This window comes from Gossypium arboreum, chromosome 6, assembly GCF_025698485.1.
Source record: "Gossypium arboreum isolate Shixiya-1 chromosome 6, ASM2569848v2, whole genome shotgun sequence".
Lineage (NCBI taxonomy): Eukaryota > Viridiplantae > Streptophyta > Magnoliopsida > Malvales > Malvaceae > Gossypium > Gossypium arboreum.
Genome location: NC_069075.1, coordinates 8,496,158 through 8,520,267, shown reverse-complemented (window position 1 = coordinate 8,520,267; position 24,110 = coordinate 8,496,158). Strand labels below are relative to the sequence as shown.

The following is a 24,110-nucleotide window of genomic DNA, read 5'->3' as shown; positions in this document are numbered from 1 at the left end:
CATTAAGGTATCTTGTGGAGCTCTCGTTTCGTTAAAAGGTAAAAGGACTGGTAGTATTTATATTCTGGAAGGTTCTATAGTGATTGGTGAAATTGGATGTCCCCCGTCTGTTATGGAGTCAAAGTCAACTCGTTTGGAGTGGAGGCAACTTAGTCAAATGAGGGAAAAATGTATGACCATTTGGTTGAAGAGATGTTCTCTTTTGGATATAGGTTTTGAAAAGTTAGTGCACTGTGTTCGTGAAAAGCAAACTCGGGTTAGTATTGATTTGGCAGTGTACAACTCAAAGGCTAGAAGTCTTCCAGTTTCTAAACACAGATTCGACTCAATTAATTCCCTGCATAGTTCAAGATAGGCCCCTGGCGGGCTTTGGCAAAGATGACGTTGTGGAAATATGAGTCAAGGTGGAGATTTGTTGAGTATGACTCCTCTTTCAATTAAATTTGAAAAATAATCTTCTAGTTAAATTATGTCTATTTGTTTCAATTAAACTCTGATTAGTCTAGATTATTTTATTATTATTTGACCTATAAATTTAGCCTATAAATAGGCTCTTTTATAACATTAGAAGAAAAACACCCATTAGAGATTAGAACTCATAACACATTTATAGAATTTTGTGTTTACGTTTTTTGGGTTTTTTGTTTTCGGGTTTTCAGGGTTTAGTTTTTATTTCCACCTTTTGTACTCTTTGTTCTTTTGTCATTATAGTAAAATTATCTTTACCCGTGATTTTTTTATCCTCTTTGAAGGGGTTTTTTCACGTTAAATTTGTGTGTTCAATTTCTCAATTTCTTCTGCTATTTTTTATTTGTTCGTTGCTTAATCGGGTCGATCCTCAACAAATTTTTATTAGGTATTTTAAATTAGATTTTAGAAATTATATATTAATTGGTTTTTAGGGTTCTATTTTAAATTAGATTTTAAGATTGCTTTTTCTTTTTCTTTTAGTTGCACTTATGATTTCATTTAGGATTTTTATTTGAGATTTTAAATTGGTTAGTCTTAAATTATCAAATCATATAGGACTATTTTTAGATAGGCGTCACAGGGATGTTATAACCTTCTCTACGCATAATTGTACTCTCGGATCCAGAGATTGGTGACGAGACCAATTCTTAGATTTTAAGATTTTTCCTAATCCTGAAACCTTGGACAATATGTAGCTAACGAACCTAACTCTAATTGGTTAGTGACGATGCTACCATGATTTGATTTGTAGCATTTTGCTTCATTTCCCCATGGACGGACATTATGACATAACTAAGGCTTCCTTTGAATTTGTGTCTAGCTTTAGTGCAATAAGATTTATATCGAAAATTGTACAATCGCAGCACAATATTGCCTTTGAAAGCTTTCATTGCAGTGGAAGAGATATAATCACACCACACCCTAAAAATCTTAGTGGTTTATTTTTGCCTAGATAAAATTTTAAAGCTGCATTTGTTGCATTTTTTGTCTTTTTTGTCCTTCCTAATAAATCCCATAAAACAACTTAAAGTAAAACAAAGAAATCATAATAAAATTTATAAAATAAAAGTAAATAATTATAAGTAGTTAAATATAAACCTAAAATAAAATATATAACTATATAAATAAAATAATATTAAATTGAAAAATTATAGCTAAATATATAATTAGCTTTGAAATATTAAATAAAATAATAAATATTTGATTTCTTTCTCAAATTTTAATTACTTTATAAATAAATTATTATTAGACATAAATTTACTTGTAATAATTTTAGTTATTTATTAATTTTGTAAATATTAAATAATCTATATTTTTTATTATATATCATGTTTAATCTAACGTTCTTAATAGCCATTTTTTATTTTAATCTCACCATTAGAGTTGTGTTTGAATCCAAGCACACACCTATCTCTATTTTTAATCTCACCGGAAGTTAACCTACTTTACGATTCAACCATGTAATACAACTTGGTATTAATTAAAAATTAAGTAATTAATGGGTCGATATTTACTTACATTTTACTTTGGTATAGGAACAGTAAAAACAACTATAAATTATATTAATGTGAATAATGAAATTTTATTTACATTAATTTATTCAAAACTTACAAATATAAATAATAAATAAACTACACTTAAAAAGAGACTAGATTTTAAGAGTGAAAAACTTTCGGGAAGATGAAAATATGGTGGCAAATTTGCGTTCCCATAATACAGGCAGAGATGACACGAGGCAGAAAAAGTTTTGTTGGCATCACCCCGACCAACTATTGTAACTTGTCCAACAAATTTGCATGAAAAGCTTCAGGGGCGATGAAATATTGTGTTGAATTTGCCTTCCCCCAATAAAAGCGAATCGGGAAGGAGGGACGACATGAGGAAATGGTTCCATTGGTGCTGCCATGAGTCAAAGCTCGACCGGCTGTTGTAACTTCTCATACAAAATTTGTGCTTTTCAAGTGTTTAAATTTATAATTATTATTTCACCAAATATATATATATTTATAATTCCATTTCGCATTTCGCTTTCTTAAACGGAACAACCAATGACTGACAAGTAGGGAACTTCAATAGCCAAAGTGAATGCCATTTCCTTTCATTTTCCATTCGCTATTGCCAAAGCCTGAGATGCCATTTACTGCTTTCTCTCTCTAAAACGTTAGATAGATCGCTTTGCCATTGCAATCGTTGCCAAACACCAGATTTTCTCGAGAAAATATTGAACTTCTTTTTCTTTTCTTTTTTTATCTTATCTATTTTTTAGGGATCATAGATATGTCAGACGCATTAATAAATGGATTGGCAGGAGCCGGTGGAGGAATTATAGCTCAACTCATTACGTATCCTCTTCAAACTGTATGATTTTTTTTTCATTTTCATCATTTTTTTTAAATTTATCTTTTTAGCTATAATTTTTAATAAAAAATCGATCTACAGGTAAATACTCGTCAACAAACAGAACGTGATCTCAAGAAAGAGAAACGAAAACTTGGAACCATTGAACAAATGTGCCAGGTTTCTTATGTTTTCTTTCTTGCAATTTTTTTGGTTAGATGACGATTTTATTTTATAATTAATGGGAAAACTTTGAAACTTAAAGGAACCTGCTAATGGAATTTAAATTTTGAGTTATTGTTCATGTTAGGTGTTGTTTGATTGTTGATTTTTCAAACTAGTTTTTAGTAATTTTGTTAAAACTGATGTTGCATCGTTGCAGCTCAGCTATTTCAATCAACTATGATTTTCTTTTTCTCTTTAACGAAGTAAAATTTAAACAATTGAAATTTATGTTCAATATCGTAACTTGTTTGCTTATTTTGTGATTAGGTTGTAAAGCAAGAAGGATGGGAAAGGTTGTATGGAGGATTAACGCCTTCATTAGTAGGTACAACTGCATCTCAGGTGACGAACTTTAAGATTTTTAGCACAACTGTTATTGCTACTATTAAGTTTTAACTGGAGTACTATTACACCTGGACTTGGGAGTGAGTGTCCAATACATATATGTCTTGTTTTTTCTAGTTATATATATGTGGTAGATCATTGTCGTGTACACATATTAAAATGTGTTAGTAATAGATGTTGGACACATTTATTTTAAGGAAAACAAAGAGTCCGTAGAACATAGCTAGTAGTTGTAATGTTTCCAAGTGAAACAAATAAAAATTAGGGACATTCAACCCTTGAACTAAAATTAAATAGTCATTCAACCCCCGATTCTCAAACATCTACTTTCATCCAATTCAGCTTTTGATAAGACAAATTTTAGTTAAACACCATAGTCAATTTTCCATCCAATTGATGGCTCAATTAGATGAAAATGGATGTTTGAGGGCATAAATGCATGAGATAAATATTTGAGAGTAAGGGTTTGGATGGTGGTTTAATTTATTTCAAATATCTTGTGATCTCTAAAGAGCTACTTAACTACATTCTTTATAATTGTTTCTTGAACTTGAGTTTCATACTGATCTATCTTTAAAATGGATTGCATGCTTTTCCCTTGCATCAACTGCTTTCTTCCGTTTGTAAGTGATAGTAAAGTTGCCTTATTATGTGTTTGTTCTATTTTTTGGATTCATGAATACTTCCTATTTCTATGATACAGGGTGTTTACTATTATTTCTATCAAATATTCAGGAATAAAGCTGAAATTAAAGCACTTGAACGCCAGAAAAAAGGGATTGGCGATGGATCAGTCGGGATGCTTTCATCACTTATTGTAGCTGCTTTATCGGGGTAATCTAGTTTTTATTTTTAATTTTGCCTCAAATCTGATTGTATGTGGTTGTTACATTAGCTTTTTAAAAGTTCTATAAGTTATAAAGAAACTACACTAATTTCTTTCAACTAATATCCATAATTGCAGTAATAGTTCTCTTTATATATTAGCTAATTACATGATTATATCCTTTCTCCATGCAGGTGTGTAAATGTGCTGTTGACGAACCCTATTTGGGTTGTTGTGACACGCATGCAGGTAAAGGGCATTTTAAAAAAAAGCTTTTTATTTTCTGTAAAACATAAAAAGCACAAACTTTAATGTAAATATATTTATTATTGAATATTCATACAATAAGTGTGGTGCTTTGGATCTAAGTCAATGGCTATAATTCTCTCATTATCCCGATACCTTGGCTAAAATATTGCCTTGAGAAAATACAAGAAATTAATATGGTCTCTTGGGTATAATTATGAGTTCTCGATTAGTATGCCTAACTTTGTTTTAGATCACACATTGATTTGTACTACTTAATGTCTTGAGTTGTGCACTTGAATTTGAAGGCATCCACTTTCAGTTTACATGCTTGCTCATATTTAAACTAAAAAAATTATTGTGTTGCAGACTCACACAAATATTTTGAAGAAAGATCACTCTAATAGATTGGCAACTCCTGCTCTGGAGGAAACAGTTCTTTCTGCCATTGAGCCTGTTTCTTTTAGCACTGGTCATGCGGTATGCACGATCACTTGGTCTATAAGGTTCTTTTATGTTATCTCACTTATAACATTGAAGCTCATTCAAGTTTTCTCCAGAAATAGTAGAATATTGTTGTTTTAAACTCTATATAATAATAGAAATGCAAAATATCATATATATATATATATTAAAGCATTGTCCACATCTCTGATCTTTGCTAAATGATGATTCTTGTTTCGAGTGGTGGAGAGGCCATATGAAAAGGGTCGATGGGAGGATTGATGATAGATGATCACTAATAAATGATGAAGAAATGAATGGATGTTATAAGTAGAAGTAGAACTTTTAGAATTATTATATATCTAATATAGCAATTGTAGTTAAGAACTTAGATATGGAGAACAAATTGGTGAAGGAATTTTGAATGCTGAATTGATGCTTGAGTCTAATGTGCATGAAGTTGGTATGAGGTCAAAATAGCAGTTTTCACATTATATCATAGGTACGTTCTTATTGTCTGGATGTAGAGTTTGATTTTATCATGTTTTCCTCATAAACAATCGTAAGTATCTCAAAGATTTGGATTAATTACTTTGAAATTTGGTTTCTTTGTTAATGTCAACCAAAATGCACAACATTTGGTTACATTCTTTTGCATATGAAATACTTTGCAGATTCAAGAAGTCTATGATGAAGCTGGATTTTGGGGATTCTGGAAAGGTGTATTCCCAACATTGATCATGGTATGTGAGAAGTGACTGTTAACACTTGTTAATAGAGTTTCACTTATCGATCCTGTTGTTTCGCACAGGTGAGCAATCCGGCTATGCAATTTATGTTGTATGAAACGATGCTGAAGAAGCTGAAGAAACAACGATCTCTTAGTAACCCAGGCAACAATGGAGTAACTGCTTTAGAGGTTGGCTCTGATTTCATCTTGGAACATGAATTTGACAATTTGAACTTGGATTTAATTTGCTATATTGATTGTGAGAAAGATATGCACATGTTATGTATTATTTTAAATTGAATATGATTATATAGTTTAAAAGTATAAAAACACGAATTTCAAATTCACTACTAAATAAACATATTTTGAATTGATTAATAATCATAAATGTTACATTTATATTTCTTCTATCTCACAACATAAACTAGTTTTAAAATCCAAATCCATATTTAGGTTTCGAATCGCTGCCTTTGTGTTCCTTGCAGATCTCATTTCTTCTATGTTTTAATCTTTGAATTAGTTGTCTAATTATGCTAGATATTTCTTCTTGGAGCTTTGGCCAAACTAGGAGCTACTGTTGTGACCTACCCTCTTAACGTAGTAAAGGTATGATTTTATGACCTACATTATTTCGACTCCTCGTTTTTACTCTTATGTTTGACACAATTTCATACATGGAGTATGGTATACAACTCGTGAACTCTCTAAATACATGTAAAAACTTAGAAAAAAAAATTTAAATATGCCCGTGTTGAGCACTTGGATTGAGCAAGGAAAATTGAAAACCGACCCAAACCAAGGTGTTTGAATGGTTTATGAATGCAAGTTTAAAAACTGCAATTGCTTAGAAACCAAACCGAATTCTATTTTTATTTAATTTATACTTAATTCTTTATAGTTAATTTTAATTATTTATGATATAAAAAATTATATTAAAATAGTAAAAATAACTTGAAAGTTCTTCCAGCATTATTGTTTTTTAGAAATATTTATGAAAAAACTTTTAAAATTTTGTCAAGTAATATTCAAAAGTCATAAAACAAAGTTCATTTTATCAAAATAAGTCTAAAAATTCAAAACCAAAAATTAATATAAAAAAAACGTATTATGATGGGCAGTTCAAAAAATCCAACTAAACCAAATCGATATCATCCCCATTGGGCACATACTCGTATTTGTCTTGATAAGCAAATAGCTTATAACCTTTCTATATCAGCTTGAAAATGTGTCGATGTGCAATTCTTTGTTGTCTTTATAGGCAAGACTTCAAGCAAAACAAGTTGCAACCGGGGATAGAAGGCATCAATACAAAGGTTTGTAACATTATGTTGAAGTTTGCATTTCATTAATGTTTCGAGGGTTTAAGTATCTAAAGTAGTCCGTACTATAGAATTGAGTAACTAAACTTCATGCATTTGATATTGATGCAAACAAGTTTATTTACCAAAAGACATTATGTTGTTAGATTTGTTTGCTCAACAATTAAAAACATGCCATTCTTACATATAGGGACTATAGATGCTATTCTAAAGATGATCCGCTACGAAGGCTTCTATGGATTTTACAAAGGTATGAGCACAAAAATCGTACAAAGTGTTCTTGCAGCTGCCGTATTGTTCATGATCAAAGAAGAACTTGTCAAAGGTGCTCGGTTGTTGCTTGTTAAGGACGGCATACACACCGTGAAATCAAAGCTTCCTTGACTCGAAAACTCCCGTGCCCTTCGCTCTGCTCCACTCCACTCCGCCTCTGATCTCTTTCCATTACGACACTAGTAAGTTGTTGCTCAAAACATTCAAACTTGGATTGTACCATAGATTATACCTTTCAATAAAAGAAAGATTACTTGTTGAAATAAAATCTATTTACGATTCAATTTATCATGTTTTTGTTATGTATTCAAATGTATCAAGTCTAATATGGCTTAAAGATTCCAATTTTAATAATTAGGGATAGCAATGAAATGCAGTGTTGTGGTGGTTTTATACACACCTTAACTTTGATTTCAAAAAGAAGTTTAGTCTAATTTCATTTACTACGTTAACCCTAATGATACTGTGCTAAAAGGGCATATATATGTGCTGTATTTTGATATATTTTTGGGCATGATGTTACCGATTTTGGTGTTTATTGTTTAATTTTTATGTAGATGCCGTAAGTTTACAAATATAAAAAATAAGTGAAATATGGAGTCACATAGAAATTTGAGTATGGAAATAGTAATTTGACGTCCAAGACAGACTTTTTAAATCTTAGGAATTTTATTTTCATTATTTTTATTTAAATGCTATTTGTAAATATGTTCTTTAAGAGTTTAATTAGGATTAAGTTTTATATTTTATATTTTATTTAGATAAAATTTTAAGAATTTGGGTAGGAGTAGAAGATTAAATATTAATTTCAGCTTAAAAACTGAAAATTAGAATGATAGCTTCTTATTTTTATTTGGCTTTTTGCGTCACTCTGTTGCTGTTCTTTTTGTTTTATTAAATTTTATTTTTATTATCTATTTTTTAATTATTATGATTAAGTAAATTATATTTTAGCTAAAGGTCGATCAAATTTTGGTGTTTGAGTTGTGTGGTCTGAAACCATAAAATTGTCTCATAGTACTGTTTTTAGCGTCATTTCAAGAAGGATTCTTTGTACGGTGTTAAGAAAGTTGGCGTGGTTCGAGTAAGAGTGCAAGTGGATGATGCCATGGGATTAAGTAGTCTAATTTAAAATATTTGCAGAGTTAAGATTGTTAATTAAAATCAGGTTCTTCTAGTTCGCAAAGCTGTCAACAGATTAAAGTGTGGAAGTGTTTTTTAAGGTTATTCATTTGGTAAGGGTTAATTGTCCAGTAGTTCTCACGGTTAAGTTATGATTAAGAATTTGTGGTTGAAGCATTCTCCATCACTATAACTAACTTACTAGTGAGCAAGATGACACCCATAATTCATGATCAATTCTGGGATTGAGACCAATGTCGTATTCGAGGCTGGAACATTCGTCAATTGAATTTATTTTATTTTATTTTGAATTCAAATTTTATTTATTGTTTTACTGTTCTTTGATTTTTTTATTTATTTAATTCTGTATTACTTTAATCATTATTTATTTATTTTATGCACCACTACAAGAATCATGGATACGAAATTGTCCACAAAATGCCTTGATCGTGAGAAATTCAAACACTCTCATACCAATACTTATGGGATCAATCTTGCTCCTTATATTACGAATTTTATATTATGTTTTTAGGCGTAAGATTAATTTTTGGTGAATACGACACCTGTCACTTAACTTCAACTTTTATCTCTTAATTTTCGTATTATCTTAATTCTTAAAAAAATAAGCTCATGTTATAAATTCTTATAAATATTTACAAATTTTAATTAAAATGTGTAAAAATAGTCATAAAATTATTATTGTATTAACTTATTTTAGTATATTATAGACATTTAGGTTAGTTGTTGTTAGAATAATCTGTTAGAATGTATTTGAATAACAATATTTTTCTATTGAAGAATTTGAAAATTTATAAATTGTTTCAAAAATAGGATGAACGATTCTGTCGAACATATTAATTGCCATGAAAATCCGAAAATTTCCTATTTAACCACGAGAGCTCACGTGCTAATCCATTTATTTAGCAATTTGACTTTTTTTATCACTCAAAACTTTCAAAGTATTTTAAAACATCAAAATATTTTATATCTATATACTATATAAAATTAGAATTGTTCATAGGTCGTTAAAGGCAAAGCCAGAAAAAGGGCCGAAATCAAGTTGTATATTTCTACGATAACAAAAGTGAAGTTTCACTATTTTAATAGCCTATATTTTTATAATTTTTAAAAGATTAAATCAAATTTTCTTCTATTTTTTAAGGAGTCAAAGTGTAATTTTACCAAATACTAATTTAAAATTTTTAAAACTATAGAAAGATTAAAGGTGAAGATTTCCATTTTAGGGGGGCGGGGCCCTTGCCAAACCTCCCTTGGCTCCGCCCTTGTGGGTCGGGTTATTCGCTCAGGCCCGAAGATCTACTCGAAATTTGGGAGGGTCTGGACAAAAAAATTAGGTTCATTTAAAATATGGGTCGAGTTTTGGCTTGAACATTCAAGGCCTAAGCCCTGCCCGAACGACTGACCTTTTTAAGTTTATAATATTTTATATTATGTTATTTTATATATTATCTAATTTAGAATACATTATAAAAATAAACATATATTAAATATATAATACTACTCTAATGTGAACATTAAAATAATGTTAAGATGATTATATAAAAATTTCAATAAATAAAAAATACAAAAGTATTAAATATTAAATTTTAATACTACTCTAATGTGAACATTAAAATAATGTTAAGATAATTATATAAAAATTTCAATAAATAAAAATATACAAAATTATTAAATTTTAAATTTTAAAATAATATAATATAAATACTTTTTAAAAAATTAAAAAATAATATGAACAAATCTAAAATAGGTTGGGTTAATCTTTTGAAAATATGGGTGATATTGGACAAAATTTTGAGATTTAAATTTCAGATCGAACCAAATTTAAGTAAATATAAAGTATGTTAATATTATACTTAGGTCCGATCTGATCAACCCATGAGCACCTCTATATAAAACCAGCTCCAAAAGGTGTCATAAAAGTGAAAAATAGAATAAGAATATTTTAATATGTTAGAATTCACATATCCATATAATATTATTTATCTAATATAAAATAAATAAATTTATTTATTTATTTAAATGTGTATGATTAAATCTAAATTAAAATTTTAAATATAAATTTAAATTAAAATTAAAATTTTACATATATAATTACATTAAATTAAATTATTATACATTAAATTAAAATTAATGGCAAGTAAATCAAAGTTAAATAAGTAATTAATTACTTAATAGTGAATCCAGCTAACAAGTGAGGTCATCATTGCTGTCATAGCCCTCTCTGACGTGGCATTTCTTTTTCTTGTGGGATCCACACAACTAAGAAATACTATATAAAAAGCGGACGTGGAATTTTTAACAAATAAAATAAGTGAATAAGTAATAACCAATCAATCAAAGCACGGAACTCAAACCGAATAACAATTAACCGAATTCTATAAAAAACCTTGACGTCCGCCTGTATTTTTCCTTTTTTTTCTTCTTTATAAAAACCCTTTCCAGGTTAAATTTTGTTTTTCTTATCTTCATTTTCTTCCTTTAAATTTTGGTGAAGGAGATTTTTTTCTCTCTCTAATAATTTCCCTTCTCTCTCTCTAAAACGACGCCTCTCTCGAAGTAAGCCAATCGATCTCCTCGATCTTCACGCTTTTAATTCTAAAATAATTTGAAATTTTTAACGAATCACGAAATTAGATTCCTTCATAAATCCAATAATTTGTCAATTCGAAATTTTTTAAGGTTCCATTTTTTAAAATTTGTGGTTGAAATCATCGATGGCTAGTTCTGGGAACCGAGAATTTGTTGATGATCACGTGGATCAAAACGGCGACGAATCGATGGATTCATCATCGGACGGCGTTATCGAGACCTCCTCTAGCGGTGGATCTGGAGCAGCTTCGAGACAAAACAGTGAGACAATGAATGAAATCGGACTCACGGAAAGATTAACCGACATATTTGTTGATGAAAACGACGGAGATTTGTTGCTTCAACATAGCAATCGAGAAGATAGGGTTCTTCAATGGTTGCAAGCTTTAGATATGCAATTAATCGGCGCTTGTCGAACCGATGAGAGATTAAAGCCTTTGTTGAAAGTCAACGCCTCAAACGGCGTCGCCGAGGATAGATTGTTAGCTCATTTGAGTCAGGTACCTTTGATAACTTGGAACTTCAATTGATACAATTGTTTCAATTTTTTTTTAAATCGAATTCTCTTCTGAAATTATTATAAATGTTTTATTTTTTTATATCGGAGTCTTAATTTGTCTATTTTATGTGTGTAATATTTTTTGTTTCGATGAAATTTGCAGCACTTTGAGCCATCGGAAGTTGGTATGCTGGCGAGGTGTTTTTGCATACCTTTGGTTTCAGTTCGAGTGGGGAAGATTAACAAACAAGGAACTCATTTTCACCCTTGTGCTATAAGGTAATTGAATTCTTATTGATATGAGGTCTCTAATTTATCATAGATTCATCTGCCCTGGATCCATCATTCATGTTCATTAGCGGTGTAATTAATCTCTAAAAACTTACCATTTTGGTTCTCTTTTCTTTTCTTATTAAATTTGGAATTATCAAATTAGGTAAGTGGTGACTGGTTTGGAATATTAGAGACCACTTATAGTTACAATCAGAAGTGAACCTTTTTTCTGTTAGATCCATTGATCCATTCACATTCATTACCAGTGTCATTAATGGCCTTCCTGACTTCCTTTTTATTTGGTCTTTCGTACACTTTTAATTGCATATAGTGTTTTTGGCAGCTTACATTGTCTGGTACAACTCTTAAAAATTTCCCCGTAGTCAAGGTTTGGGAATTAAGATGATATTAATTGATTGTATTATGTTATATGGCGATAATTTCAACATCCCATACAGGCAGCTCGTTTAAAAATAAACAGGAATTGAGAAAATTTCTGGTCTTTCACAGTGTCTCTTATGTTTAGTACCATGCATTTTCATATGATTATATGTGCTAGCATTTGGAAGTGACTTGTTTTTAGTACTGACTTTTTGTTTGATCTTTGGACTTGGTCATATTACTGATGTATAATTGTGCTCTTTATATCTTAGTTTATTACTTAATTGTGTTGTGTGTTCTTCAATTATTTACATTTTGATGCATAAGCCTAGGTAGTCTTATTGTTTTATCATATTATTGGCACTGTGTTAAGTACATACTGGTTTGATTTTCATGATTTTCTGGATTGTTAACATTGCTTCTGGTGGTCAAAGCATAGTTTTGCATAACTGTTGACTGTTAAAAAGATCATATATCTGGATCCTAGCCCTACATTATAAGTTTTCTCAATAGTGCTTTCGTTTGGCAACTTTTTTAATTCATTTCCTGTGTTGGAAACTTTCCCTTAGTGCCAGGATTACCCTAGAATATGATTTGACTGAAAGGTGTATTTAGTGGTTAATAGAGTGTAGAAAATTTTGGGTTCTATTTTAGTTTGTTGTTGGCCATCATGTTCATGCTTCCAAATAAATATGTCTTTTGACTTGTAGGTAAAGTGGGCGTATTCTATAATGATCTCTGAATTGTGAGGAAGTAAAGGTAGTTTCATCTCCTATATTATATAGTTTGCTGCTGTTGCTGCCGTTCTGTGGATATATATAGGTTTGAAATTTAATAAATCAATTATAAGTAGGATTGAGTGCTAATTTTATTGTGTGAATTGTTGTTATGATTCTTTGTCTGTGTCAACCGTCAATTGTCAGTTTTGCTGTAAAGTTTGTAGAATCTGATATGTATATTTTCCTTGTTATTTTCTATTATATCGCGGTTACTCTTTTACTATACATTGCCTCATCCTTGTGGTTTATGATTTTCTCTTTAGTCATTAATGACCATTTCTGGAAGGTTATTTATGATAATAGATTATAGCTGTTCAATTTGTCTATGTTTATGTAAAAAGAGGTGTGTAAGGCATTCACAGGATATAAAACAGATTGTTTTAGATTACATAAAATGATATTATTGGAAAATACATGAAATGTAAAGACTGGCCTGTAGGTTTTTCTTGTTTTTGGAGGATTCTTGGAAGGTCTATCCCACACCTATGCCCAAACTTATGGGTACTTTAGGCAAAATGAAGAATTGAAGAAACATGTCAGTCCTTGCCAAAACCGCTGTATTCCTAAAAAAATTACTTATTTGGTTAACTGCCTGAGATCTTATCTCCATTTAGTTTTTCCATTAGAGGCTTCTTTTTGGATGATATAAATGGCTGAATCTTACAGCTTGCTGCATGCAAGGTGTTATGTAATAGACTTGTTACTTATGCTTATAACTTGATCTTACAATTTCTGTTTTGAATTATATATTTTTACTTTGTCTAAAGTGCCTCCTGAAACCTTTTGAACTGATGCAGGGGAAATTTGATTCTTACGCTCTTGCCTACATCGGATTTGCGCCTTTCATTTGTTGGGGATGACGGTCAAACCGAGAGACTGTTCACTTTGAGTGACAAACCTCAATGTGCTGCTATTTCCATTGATGAGATCCCAGCAGACAATTCTGGACGATCTTTCCTCGTGAAGATCCCAGATGGCGAAGTTTTTTACTATTGGTGCTCGGAGAAGTCAAAGCTCCTTGGGATTGAATTACTCTCAAAGGTATTAGTACTTTTCTCATCAGTAATTTCCTTATGCATTGACAAGACTATGTTTCTCATTCTCTTCATTTTCGTGGCATACCTGTTTTGACACATCCAGATATGAGCATGGAGATATGGCTCTCCAAAGATAAATGCTTGAAATTGAATATACTCATGTAAGATGTATATTGCATCCAACGGTCATAATTAAGTTCAGAGTAACATAGTGTGTAGATGTGCATACCTACAAAAAAATTATATTTACATTGATTTAGTGTTACCTAGGCAATTTATTGAACTCTTTTAAACCCTCACTATGAGATTTTGTTTGTCAAGTGATTGCAATCTAATATTATGTTCTTTCCATGATAGGTGAAGGACTTGATCAAAAGAAAACCATCAATTGCTGAATTAACTGGAATCAGTGAATCACGACTAGGCTGCTTTGCAACTCAGCTTCGAGCATATCTTTTTGGATCCACAGTGAGTAATACACAAGCAAGTTATTCAGGTCCACCATCACCCAATTCTGTGCTTGACACTATCGATGTGCACAACGGACAAACTTCATCAACATCAAAATCCTTGCGGTCCAGGCACTCTAGCGGTCAAGTACTCAAGGTGAATGCACTTTATCAAGGTAGCTTAAGTCCAAGATCAAGTTCTTTCAAAGAGGGCTTGACCCGAAACTTGTCTTGTATAAGGAGCAACACAAGGGATAAGTTACGACGGCGTGGAGATAACCATCTCTCGGAAGCTGAGAGCCTTACAATTGCTTCACCTGTTTCAAAAGTTTCCTCTGATGGCAACCAAGCTGAAACCAATAAGCTTCCGGATGTGAAGAGCTGTCCATTCACTCCAAATTTCCTTGGATCACTTGGAAAACTTTCTTTACCACCAACTCTTAGCTCCGTATCTCAAACTTCTTTAGTATCGCCTGTCTTTTCTCCTTATTATTGTTGGTGCCCCCCAGGATCATCTACTCTACAACACTCGGCTGCTTCTGAGCTTCCATCCTCGTCAATTGAATCTCTTAAGCTTCCACCACTTTCTTCAATATTGCCAATGAATAGTGCTTCCAGCTTGTTGAAACCGCCGCCACCACTCGATCTGGCTGATGTCCCTTCACTGGATTTTCCAGCTTTCCTCCCAGAACCATTGGTCCGATTGCCAATGGCAAGTTCGCAACAAATTCCAACTTTCACACCTTTGATTTGTGATCCCATTGTTCATATTCCAGTCATTGATGTTTGCTCTTCAGGACAAGGTTACTTGGTTAGTGCCGGTCCCACCCTTTCAACAACAATTCCTCCATTGCATGCAAACCTTGTCAACACCGAAACCATGGTTGAAAAGGGTGCTAGAGAAACACTTAGGCTGCTCATCAGTGGTTCAACACAGAGTAATCCTCCATTGATTGATGTATTGCCAGCAGTTCTAACCAATGCTGATGAGAAAAAAGGTATCTTTGTTGCTGGAAGCCGGGGTCTATACAGTGGAACCAGAGATGTTAGCGCCATTGCCGCCGTTAGTCTGGTTACACTTACTTCCAGCTCCGTGGTAGATAGTATTATAAAACAATGTAGTAGCAGTAGCAACAGTCATGACGATCCTGATACGAAGAAGCTGACGGGATCTAGCAGCTCGGATGAATCATGTTCTAGCAGTAATGGTGCTAAACTTTCAGGCTCGAGAGAAGAAAAAGTTGAGTAAATAAATTAATGTTTTTCTTTCTTCTATTTTTCTTTGAAAATGAAAAATTGTAGATAAATGCATCTGCAGTTTTGTCATAATTTAATTGTAATTAGAGTCCCAATCTTTTACCCATTTTAGGGATTTGCTCTATTGTAGTATTTTACTATTGTTATTAGTGTGTTTGGTTAGTATGTGAATGGGTTTTTCACTTTTTCTGCATTTTCCACCACCGTCCAGATCCCTAGTCTTCATGTACATCTTTTTGGGAGCACCACTTTGATGCTGTGCTTATTCTTTCCACTTGCAATTTTTCACTCCGATATTTTTATATATATTGTTTATATAATATAATTCTTGTCATTGTGACAGGAAACTAATCCAATTGGTAAAAGTAACACTTATCTAATCACACGTCTAATTGGATCATGACACGTGGTATGAATGAATATCTCATCAATATTTCCTACTGTGATGGCCGCTTATAAATTTGTTATCCACCATTTGATCTACTCTCTCCTTTCAAACTCTACCGTCCATTTTTCTAGCTTTTATATCTTCTTCTTCTTGTACCTTGTCTTCTCAACCCGATCCATACCTGACCCGATTTTTAGTACCTACTGGCGGATCCATTTCTTTCAATCCGTTTCTCGTTTTGATTTAAAAAGAGTTCCGGATTTTCTTTTGAAGATCCAATTTGAGTTTTTGGATGGGAGAAACCGGTTTATCCAATGTCGTTTTGGACTTGGTGATGATGTGCGTCGACAACCCGAAAGACCGCGATGCCATTTCCCTCGTTTCCGGCGCTGGTACGAGCTCGACGCAGTGACACGTAAGCACATATCGATTTCGCTTTGTTCCACGACGAGTCCCGATCGGTTGCTACGGCCGTTCCGGCACTTGGAATCGTTGAAATTGAAAGGAAAGCCTCGGGCGGCAATGTTTAATTTGATACCCTTAGATTGGGGAGGGCACGTGACGCCTTGGGTGAAGGAAATAGTGGAGATTTCAATTGCTTGAAATCCGTGCATTTCAGAAGGATGATTGTTGAAGATTTAGATTTGGAAGTTTGGCCAAGTCTAGAGGGAGGGCTTTGCAGGCTTTGAAGCTTGATAAATGCTCTGGTTTCTCTACTGATGGTCTCTTGCACGTTGGTCGCTTGTGCCGGTATTATTCTAATTTATTTTTAATTTGATTTGAACTTTTATTGTGTAATTCAACGGTTTTTGTTTCTTTCTGAAATTTGTAAGCTTGATAGTGTTAATTTGAGTCGTTTTAATGGAAATATGGCTTGAATTTAGTGGAATTAAGTATAATTGTTGGTTTAGTCAATTCTAATTACTTCGGTGTTAAACCTCAGTTTAGTTAACTTGAATTATGTTGATTACTCTAGGGGAAAAAAAACATTGGCTTGGTGTTTGTTTCTTGGGAAAATATGTGAGGTTTATGTTTCATGAAACCTGTATTCTTTTGTATCGATATATGTTCAATTGTTGAAGTTGAGGTGAATCTCTCTCTTCTCAGCCTTTTAAGCAGTCAATTGCTTTGTTGTCTTGTAGAAATGAATATGACTGAAAAGCTATATGAATTATTAAAAACTGATGTATTTTGTGGGGAAGAAATGGCTGTCCTCAATTCTGCATATGTAATTGAATCGGTTTTCATCTTTAAACTTTCGGACGAAGAGACCTAATCGAGTCAAGGGAGGAGCAATGGTCGAAATTTGCTTTTGGTTTTATGCTTTATGCTGCTTGAAGTTGCATATAATATTGCCATACCATTTCATGAAGCTTTATGAGGTTACAGCAGGGTCTCATGTTTATTTGATCTACCCATTAATGATTGATTTAAGTTAGTCCAAGTTGAGATTTCATATGGTAAAAGGCTTAGCTAGTTACTCTTTAACTTTATTTAATCATCTTGATTTCGGCTTAAGAGATAGGCTTTTATGGATGTCGGCAACTAGTTGTTTATTTTATCTAATTTTGCACCATTTTGGCTACACATTGGAAAGCAAGTATTATATTGACTAATGATTGAGTTTTTGCGGTATTTGATATTGTTGTTACTTGGCTTGTGCTTGTACAAGATTTTCATGCTTAGTGGGAATAATTTCGACATGTTATTTTCCTCAGCATACGGCTATAGATCATTGATCTGTTTGTTTTTGAGCTCTACACACTTTGTTAACATATGGTTTTTGGATTCCATGTTTATGATTTATAATTTGTGTATGTCTGCTCAGGCAATTAAGAACCTTGTTCCTGGAAGAGAGCTCGATTATTGAGAAAAATGGCCAATGGCTTCATGAGATTGCAATAAATATTTCATTTCTCGATACTTTAAACTTTTACATGATCAATCTTGTCAGAGTGAGTTTTGAAGACCTTGAACTTATTGTCCGAAATTGTCTATACTTGGCCTCTGTGAAGGTTAGAGATGCTGAAATTTTAGACCTTGTAGGTTTCTTTCGTGCTGCTTCCGTTTTAGAAGAATTTTGTGGGAGTTCTGTCAACGAGCCTGAAATGTATGCTGCTGTATCATTCCCCCCAAGAGTGTGCTGTTTGGGTCTAAACTTATATCAGGAACAATGAACTGCCAGTAGTGTTTCCTTTTGCATCATTGCTTAAAAAGTTAGATCTCATCTATGCATTACTCAACACGGAAGACCACTGCTTGTTAATTCAAAGATGTCCCCAACTTAGAAGCTCTGAAATATAAAAAATATTTTATATTTACAAATATATCTAAAATAAATAAAAATAATACCTATTAAGTAGCTTAGTCGATTCAGTTATGAAATTCAATAATCCATTGATGTAACTATTTTGAAATAAATATTTATCCAACTTAATCAATAAAATCATAGAATTAATTGAATGAGTAAATTAAGTAGGTTATAAACTATTTTAGCTTATTTTTAGGTTTAGATATTATATTTTATGAGCTATTTTAATAGGGACGAAGGCGAGAAAATTATTTTAAAAAGTTAAAATGAATCATAAATTATTGAATTTTACGTAGTTTGATAAAAATTTAAAGAATTTTTCATAAAATAGCTATTGAATTAATTTTTTTTCTTAGTAGCTGCTGAATATTGGATATGAGTTGCGTCTGAATTTTTAAAATTCTGGGAGATCACATTCTATTTGGTTAAAGTTGCGTGATACACAAAGATTTAACTTTTATAGTAGAATTATTATATAAATAGGCCTTAATATCAACACCGCGCCTGTAGCTCAGTGGATAGAGCGTCTGTTTCCTAAGCAGAAGGTCATAGGTTCGACCCCTATCTGGCGCGTTTATTTCCATTTTGGGTTTGGATGGAATGAGTACGTTTTGAATTGAAATAAAGTTGCAGAGATTTTGATGAAATTGGTGAAGACTACCTTCTGAGTTTCAACATTAAATTTGGTTGAAATTAAGTTCTCCTTTTATAAACAATTTTTTTAATGATACAATTTATCAATAATTATAAAACGTTATTTCCGAAATTTAAGTCCATTCATCAAATAATTAATTTATTTATTGATAAAAATGTACTATCAATAACTTTTGAAGACCAAAATAAAAATATTTCTACTCTCTCGAGATTTCATGATAAAAATATTTATTGTTCCACGAGTTACATCTCTTACATGTAAGATTGTAGATAAGTTAACATCCATTGCCCCCTTACTGAAACATCTTATTTACGTGGTGTGTGTTCAAATATTTTGAACAAAAAAGGAAAGTAAGATGAAGAAGGCTTATGTAGATGCTTTATGTTGATTGTTTATGCATTTAATTATTTTATTGTTAAGTTTGATTGATTGAGAGCTATTTAGGGGAGCATTTGTTTTTATTGTTATATATGTTTCTTCTATTATGATTTTATATAAAATAATTGTCAAAAGGGAAGATTGTTGAGGCAATTTTGAGGAGTGTCATGAGCAATAGCCATTAATTTTAACATTGTTTAGCCTCATAACTTGTTATATATGAAATTGACAAATTTTGGTGACAAAATCGTTGGGCTATAATATTTGTTGATATTTTGGATGTGTGCAAGCCTTTGTATGATACCCAAACTTGTTATATGAACTTATCGTGAAAATTGGGTTGGATTGAATCAAGCAAATTGACTTTTTTAAGAGATTGGATTAGATCAGATATATTGATAACATATCCCGAAGAATTAAACACTTATCTTAGTTATATTGAAGATTAATTGTAAGTGACCTTTTACTTTAAACAAGCAACTCTCTTACATATTAAAAGACTTGTAGAGGTAAAAAGGTGTGAATAATTTTAGCACTTATTCTATTATGTATTACTTATTTTTTAGAATGCATTTTGTAAGTAATCAAATTAGTCACATGGTTTTTATCCTAAGCTTTCAAGTGATAGTGATCTAGAATTTAGGTTCGAAAGTGAGATTGCTAATTTGGTATGTGTTAGTTCTTATGATCACTTGTTGTACGTGGTGTTGAAATAGTGAATTATCTCTCTAAGGCCCCGCGTGTTAGAGATTAGGGACTGTTAGTTTGTTAACAATCTGTTATTGAGTCTAGTAAACAATTAGTTAGGAGCAGTTATTCATTTCATGTATATTAACATCATCACTGTAATTGGTAAAGCAGATAAGAATATTAAGCATATTTCTAAGTATAATCATTTTCATTTGTTCTTATTATTTTTCTCAATTATTCTTTGTTACTATAGTATCTTATACAGCAAATATAAAAAACCGAATTACATGAACATAAGGATTTTTTGTTCTTCACTAGTGTTTGAAGCAATTGTACGTGGCACTGCTTTATTAATTTTGGACCTAATAATTTAAATATTATTTAAATTTATAAAACAATAATATTTTAATCATTATACAATCAATTGATGCTAATGCCTTCAATTCAATATTATAATAATAAATACATAAATAAAATATAAAATAATAATTAAGGTTATACGAAAAATTAAATAAAATTCACTCTCTTTCGACATTCTCTCTCTTCCTCCACCATCATCATCATATAATCCACGTCTACAGCATCTGTTCGCTGCAAAAAGTACACAATCTCCCACTTCCTCTTTTACACTCCCTTCATTTTTGGTCTTTGAAACCCCATAAGCCCTTTTCACTCCTTTTTATACTCTCATTTTACGTTTATTTCTTCTTTCTTTCATAGATCCAGGCCTTCTTCTTCTTCTTCTTCTTCTATCAAAGGTACATTCTTTTTAATTTCCCTTATAACTTTCAATTTTAACCCATTTTTGTTTGCTTTATGTTACTATCATTTCATCATTTATTTCTCAAATTAGATCGACTCACTGGGTTTTGCTTGGTTCTTTTCTTTTCTTGTTAATTTTTAAGTCCCAGATCGGGGGTTTTGAGGATGCTAGGATAATAAAATGAGAATGAACTAAAGTTTATCAAGTGTCTAAGGTTATATATATATATATTGCATTCTCTGCAAAAACTAATGTAAAGGTTTAGCCTCGTAGATTCGGGTGCATGTGTATCCGAATACCCATATCCGAATATGTATTGGACGCGATTTTGAGACATTGCTAAGAAATATGAAGCGTTAGCTAGGCAATAGTGGCTTTATCGATTGCAATTTATGTTACCTTTAGAGCAAAATTACTGAAGAATAAACTGATTTAAAGTTGTAAATTTGACATAATTTGATTCTGAATTGTGTTTTTGGTTGTTTGTTTCTTAAAATCTTTGAGCAGTTAATATAGGCAAATATAAGAGAAGAAATCGAATTAAAGTTGATCTGTGGAACTAGATAAAGAACAGTACGATTTGTTTTGATCCAAAGCACATTCGAGCCATGTCGTTTATTGGTACCCAACAGAAATGCAAGGCTTGTGAGAAGACTGTTTATCCAGTTGAACTTTTGTCTGCAGATGGAGTTCCTTACCATAAATCTTGCTTCAAGTGCAGTCATTGCAAAGGGACACTAAAGGTTGCGTTTTATTAATCGCTTTTGATAGTTTTCTGCTTATTGGTTGGTATAGATGAAAAAATAGTTGACAATGCTTGTTTTGTACATTGACCATGGGATATGATGCATCTATTGCCATTTATTGCATTTAGTAGCTTTTACTTATGTTACTCGAATTTGGGTATGAGCATATATCTCTATTATTACTTTCAATCATTTGTTGATATAGATGAAAAAATAGTGAACATGCTTGTTTTTGTACATTGACTAGGTTTAAAGCAAATGGAATATGCTGTATCTATTGCCATTTATTGCATTTAATATTAGCTTTTAGTTATGTTGCTTCGGACTCGGGTGTGAGTATTAGATATAGGTATGTTTTTCTCTAGATTTGGAGGGTCATGGGTCTATAATCATCTCCAAATATGTTGATATGAGTACTTCAAATATGTATTGAGTGATTTTAGACATTATTGTTATCATACTATGGTTTAGTACAAAAGAATTTTCTATTTTATACACTTTAGAGAGAATATGTAATTTTCGAGGCTCAGATGACATAATCTATTATGTTTTGACCAACTTTGTTTATCGAATTTTAATGAAGTTTCTGCTCCTAACCTAGCATCTTGTCTTGTATGTTATTCAGTTGGCTAATTACTCCTCAATGGAAGGTGTTCTTTACTGCAAGCCTCATTTCGAGCAACTCTTCAAGGAGACGGGTAACTTCAACAAGAATTTCCAATCGTGTATGTTCCTTTTGATCTTGCCAGATAAAATCGCTTATTTGATTTCTTAGTTGTTTTGTTTTGTGAGTTTAATTTGCCATTAATTTTATTGTCAACAGCTGCAAAGGCAGCTGAGAAGTTAACTCCCGAGCTGGTAAAATTTCTGATGCATGAACTGCATGTGTTTGATGATTCGATTTGTGTAACAATAGGGTTTGATAGGTTATTGGATGTTCTTGCTAATTCTGAATTACTTGTTTCAATTTCAGACGAGATCACCAAGCAAAGCTGCCAGCATGTTTTCTGGGACAGTCGAAAAATGTGCTACTTGTGGCAAAACTGCATATCCACTTGAGAAGGTAAGAGTTGCTAGATCCCAATAAGTCATTTTTGTGAGAAATGTATCTTTTCTGTAGTTGCAAGACTTTAATTTTGGGTTGTCTGTCCTTTGTTACCCGGACTTGGGTTTGAGTACCAGATATGACTATATGTCCGACATAAGTATGTGTAATTTTTCATGCATTTGGAAGATCATCTCTTCCAAACGAGAGGTATAATTAGATTTTGTGTTCTCCAAGTTCCATCTGAAGTAATCAACTGCTCTGATAGGATTAGTAATGTTGTCACTTTATAAGTGATTCTTTGTTTTGTTATGGTCCGACTATTGTAGAGCTTGAAGCATTGTGATAGTGGACGATGGTTTCTATCAATGCTTCAGCCATCATATATTTCGGAGTAAGGTTTTATGAAGAGGGAGGTTAAACTTTTGAGATTTTCTCACAACTAATGTCTTGAAAATTCCAATCTCTACTTCTGTAACTATATCTGCTTCGGACTTTATTGAAATGCATATTAATGTGCTCAAGTCGTCCATACACCAAGCTAAAATGTGGGTTCTTTGTCCCGTATTTTTGACAGGTAACAGTAGAAGGACAGTCTTACCACAAATCATGTTTCAAGTGCTCTCATAGTGGCTGCTCTTTAAGTCCATCAAATTATGCAGCACTTGAAGGCATTTTGTACTGCAAACATCACTTTTCCCAGCTCTTCAAGGAGAAAGGAAGCTACAATCATCTTATCAAATCTGCATCAATCAAGCGTACCGCTGCATCCGTTCCTGAAGGTTGAATACCTATGTCATGTTCTTCGTCTATTCCCATGTTTGCCGGTGTGTTTTCGTATTGATTTCTTTGATTTATGCCCAGGAGGGGAACCGGGAAGAAAGAACTCGGGTTTCTCTCCGTTTGTTTGAGGCTTTGGTATTTGATTGATCTAAGTAGAAGTGAATGTTGTAACAGGACTCTCTGTGCAAGAATTTTTTGCAATTCAAATTTGGCTCCTTCCGAATTAATATTTTTATAAGTAATAAAAATGTTAGATATACTGCTTGGCAATAAAGAACCCTGTTAGCTATCATCATGAATCAATATTATCGATGACTAGAATAATATACATCAGATCTAAATTGATTTAAGAAAATAAAATTATTTAGATTTTGGTTCACAAATTTAATTGACATAAGTGGAACGAATAGAGTAACTTTTAACAATATAGCAACTTAAATCCATTATTATTAGTATATCGAAACACTATTTTTCAATGTCCATTTAAGTTATCAAATATAAATTTATTAACAGTTTACAGAGATTGAAGTAATTTATTGTTCATTTTTAAATAATGCACATAAAATGTGGTAATATTTGTTGAAAATATTCAATGTGATATCTCGACTTAAACTATCAATTTAAATATTATTATTGTACTTAGTGTTGATACTGTTAATAAATACTAAATTAATAAATAAAACAAATGAAAGTTCTACACTTAGAAAACTTATTTTTCCAAATCATCG

General features: G+C 31.9%; 4 protein-coding genes and 1 non-coding gene across 9 annotated transcripts; all 5 read left to right on the top strand.

The window, feature by feature from the left end:
• Positions 1 to 2,188: 2,188 nt before the first annotated feature.
• Positions 2,189 to 7,484, top strand: LOC108485508 (peroxisomal nicotinamide adenine dinucleotide carrier). Of its 3 annotated transcripts, XM_053029866.1 has the most exons (13): positions 2,189 to 2,400; positions 2,535 to 2,552; positions 2,738 to 2,829; positions 2,911 to 2,988; positions 3,301 to 3,375; positions 4,082 to 4,212; positions 4,399 to 4,453; positions 4,820 to 4,930; positions 5,569 to 5,637; positions 5,706 to 5,813; positions 6,162 to 6,230; positions 6,883 to 6,937; positions 7,134 to 7,484. In XM_053029866.1, exons 1-13 carry the CDS (start codon positions 2,376 to 2,378, stop codon positions 7,325 to 7,327), a joined length of 1,080 nt encoding a protein of 359 aa, XP_052885826.1. In that variant the 5' UTR covers positions 2,189 to 2,375; the 3' UTR covers positions 7,328 to 7,484. The 3 variants fall into 3 exon arrangements, with proteins under 3 accessions (XP_052885826.1, XP_052885827.1, XP_017644850.1); XM_053029867.1 differs by lacking the exon at positions 2,535 to 2,552 and having other exon boundaries at positions 2,196 to 2,400; XM_017789361.2 differs by lacking the exon at positions 2,189 to 2,400 and having other exon boundaries at positions 2,475 to 2,631.
• A 3,265-nt stretch (positions 7,485 to 10,749) lies between these two features.
• On the top strand, positions 10,750 to 15,794 carry LOC108486298 (uncharacterized). Of its 2 annotated transcripts, XM_053029590.1 has the most exons (5): positions 10,750 to 10,915; positions 11,039 to 11,448; positions 11,611 to 11,726; positions 13,678 to 13,921; positions 14,275 to 15,794. In XM_053029590.1, exons 2-5 carry the CDS (start codon positions 11,074 to 11,076, stop codon positions 15,613 to 15,615), a joined length of 2,076 nt encoding a protein of 691 aa, XP_052885550.1. In that variant the 5' UTR covers positions 10,750 to 10,915; positions 11,039 to 11,073; the 3' UTR covers positions 15,616 to 15,794. The 2 variants fall into 2 exon arrangements, with proteins under 2 accessions (XP_052885550.1, XP_017645758.1); XM_017790269.2 differs by having other exon boundaries at positions 10,756 to 11,448.
• Positions 15,795 to 16,086: 292 nt separating this feature from the next.
• On the top strand, positions 16,087 to 18,347 carry LOC108486299 (coronatine-insensitive protein 1). The gene is given in 6 exon segments (XM_017790270.2): positions 16,087 to 16,391; positions 16,394 to 16,597; positions 16,600 to 16,659; positions 16,662 to 16,761; positions 17,840 to 18,170; positions 18,172 to 18,347. Coding segments are annotated over 6 exon segments (927 nt in total). The 5' UTR covers positions 16,087 to 16,303; the 3' UTR covers positions 18,316 to 18,347.
• A 475-nt stretch (positions 18,348 to 18,822) lies between these two features.
• On the top strand, positions 18,823 to 18,895 carry TRNAR-CCU (transfer RNA arginine (anticodon CCU)). The gene has a single exon. It is a non-coding gene; the product is annotated as a tRNA-Arg (tRNA).
• Positions 18,896 to 20,554: 1,659 nt separating this feature from the next.
• LOC108484418 (LIM domain-containing protein WLIM2b-like) lies at positions 20,555 to 23,659 on the top strand. Of its 2 annotated transcripts, XM_053029809.1 has the most exons (7): positions 20,555 to 20,645; positions 20,766 to 20,803; positions 21,316 to 21,551; positions 22,180 to 22,279; positions 22,378 to 22,412; positions 22,528 to 22,617; positions 23,177 to 23,659. In XM_053029809.1, the coding sequence occupies exons 3-7, from the start codon at positions 21,417 to 21,419 to the stop codon at positions 23,384 to 23,386; spliced, it is 570 nt and encodes a 189-aa protein (XP_052885769.1). In that variant the 5' UTR covers positions 20,555 to 20,645; positions 20,766 to 20,803; positions 21,316 to 21,416; the 3' UTR covers positions 23,387 to 23,659. The 2 variants fall into 2 exon arrangements, with proteins under 2 accessions (XP_052885769.1, XP_017643682.1); XM_017788193.2 differs by having other exon boundaries at positions 20,566 to 20,803.
• Positions 23,660 to 24,110: the final 451 nt, after the last annotated feature.

What these genes read in the sequence shown, in the direction of transcription:
- LOC108485508 (XM_053029866.1), top strand. Translation starts at nt 2,376, where the DNA reads ATGAGTCAAAGCTCGACCGGCTGTT. An exon ending in CCATTGAACAAATGTGCCAG is followed by an intron (nt 2,989 to 3,300) that starts GTTTCTTATGTT and finishes TTTTGTGATTAG; the next exon opens with GTTGTAAAGCAAGAAGGATG. An exon ending in ATTGTAGCTGCTTTATCGGG is followed by an intron (nt 4,213 to 4,398) that starts GTAATCTAGTTT and finishes TTCTCCATGCAG; the next exon opens with GTGTGTAAATGTGCTGTTGA.
- LOC108486298 (XM_053029590.1), top strand. Translation starts at nt 11,074, where the DNA reads ATGGCTAGTTCTGGGAACCGAGAATTTGTTGATGATCACGTGGATCAA. An exon ending in TGTTAGCTCATTTGAGTCAG is followed by an intron (nt 11,449 to 11,610) that starts GTACCTTTGATA and finishes TGAAATTTGCAG; the next exon opens with CACTTTGAGCCATCGGAAGT. An exon ending in GGATTGAATTACTCTCAAAG is followed by an intron (nt 13,922 to 14,274) that starts GTATTAGTACTT and finishes TTTCCATGATAG; the next exon opens with GTGAAGGACTTGATCAAAAG.
- LOC108484418 (XM_053029809.1), top strand. Translation starts at nt 21,417, where the DNA reads ATGTCGTTTATTGGTACCCAACAGAAATGCAAGGCTTGTGAGAAGACT. An exon ending in ATTGCAAAGGGACACTAAAG is followed by an intron (nt 21,552 to 22,179) that starts GTTGCGTTTTAT and finishes TATGTTATTCAG; the next exon opens with TTGGCTAATTACTCCTCAAT. An exon ending in AGAAGTTAACTCCCGAGCTG is followed by an intron (nt 22,413 to 22,527) that starts GTAAAATTTCTG and finishes TTTCAATTTCAG; the next exon opens with ACGAGATCACCAAGCAAAGC.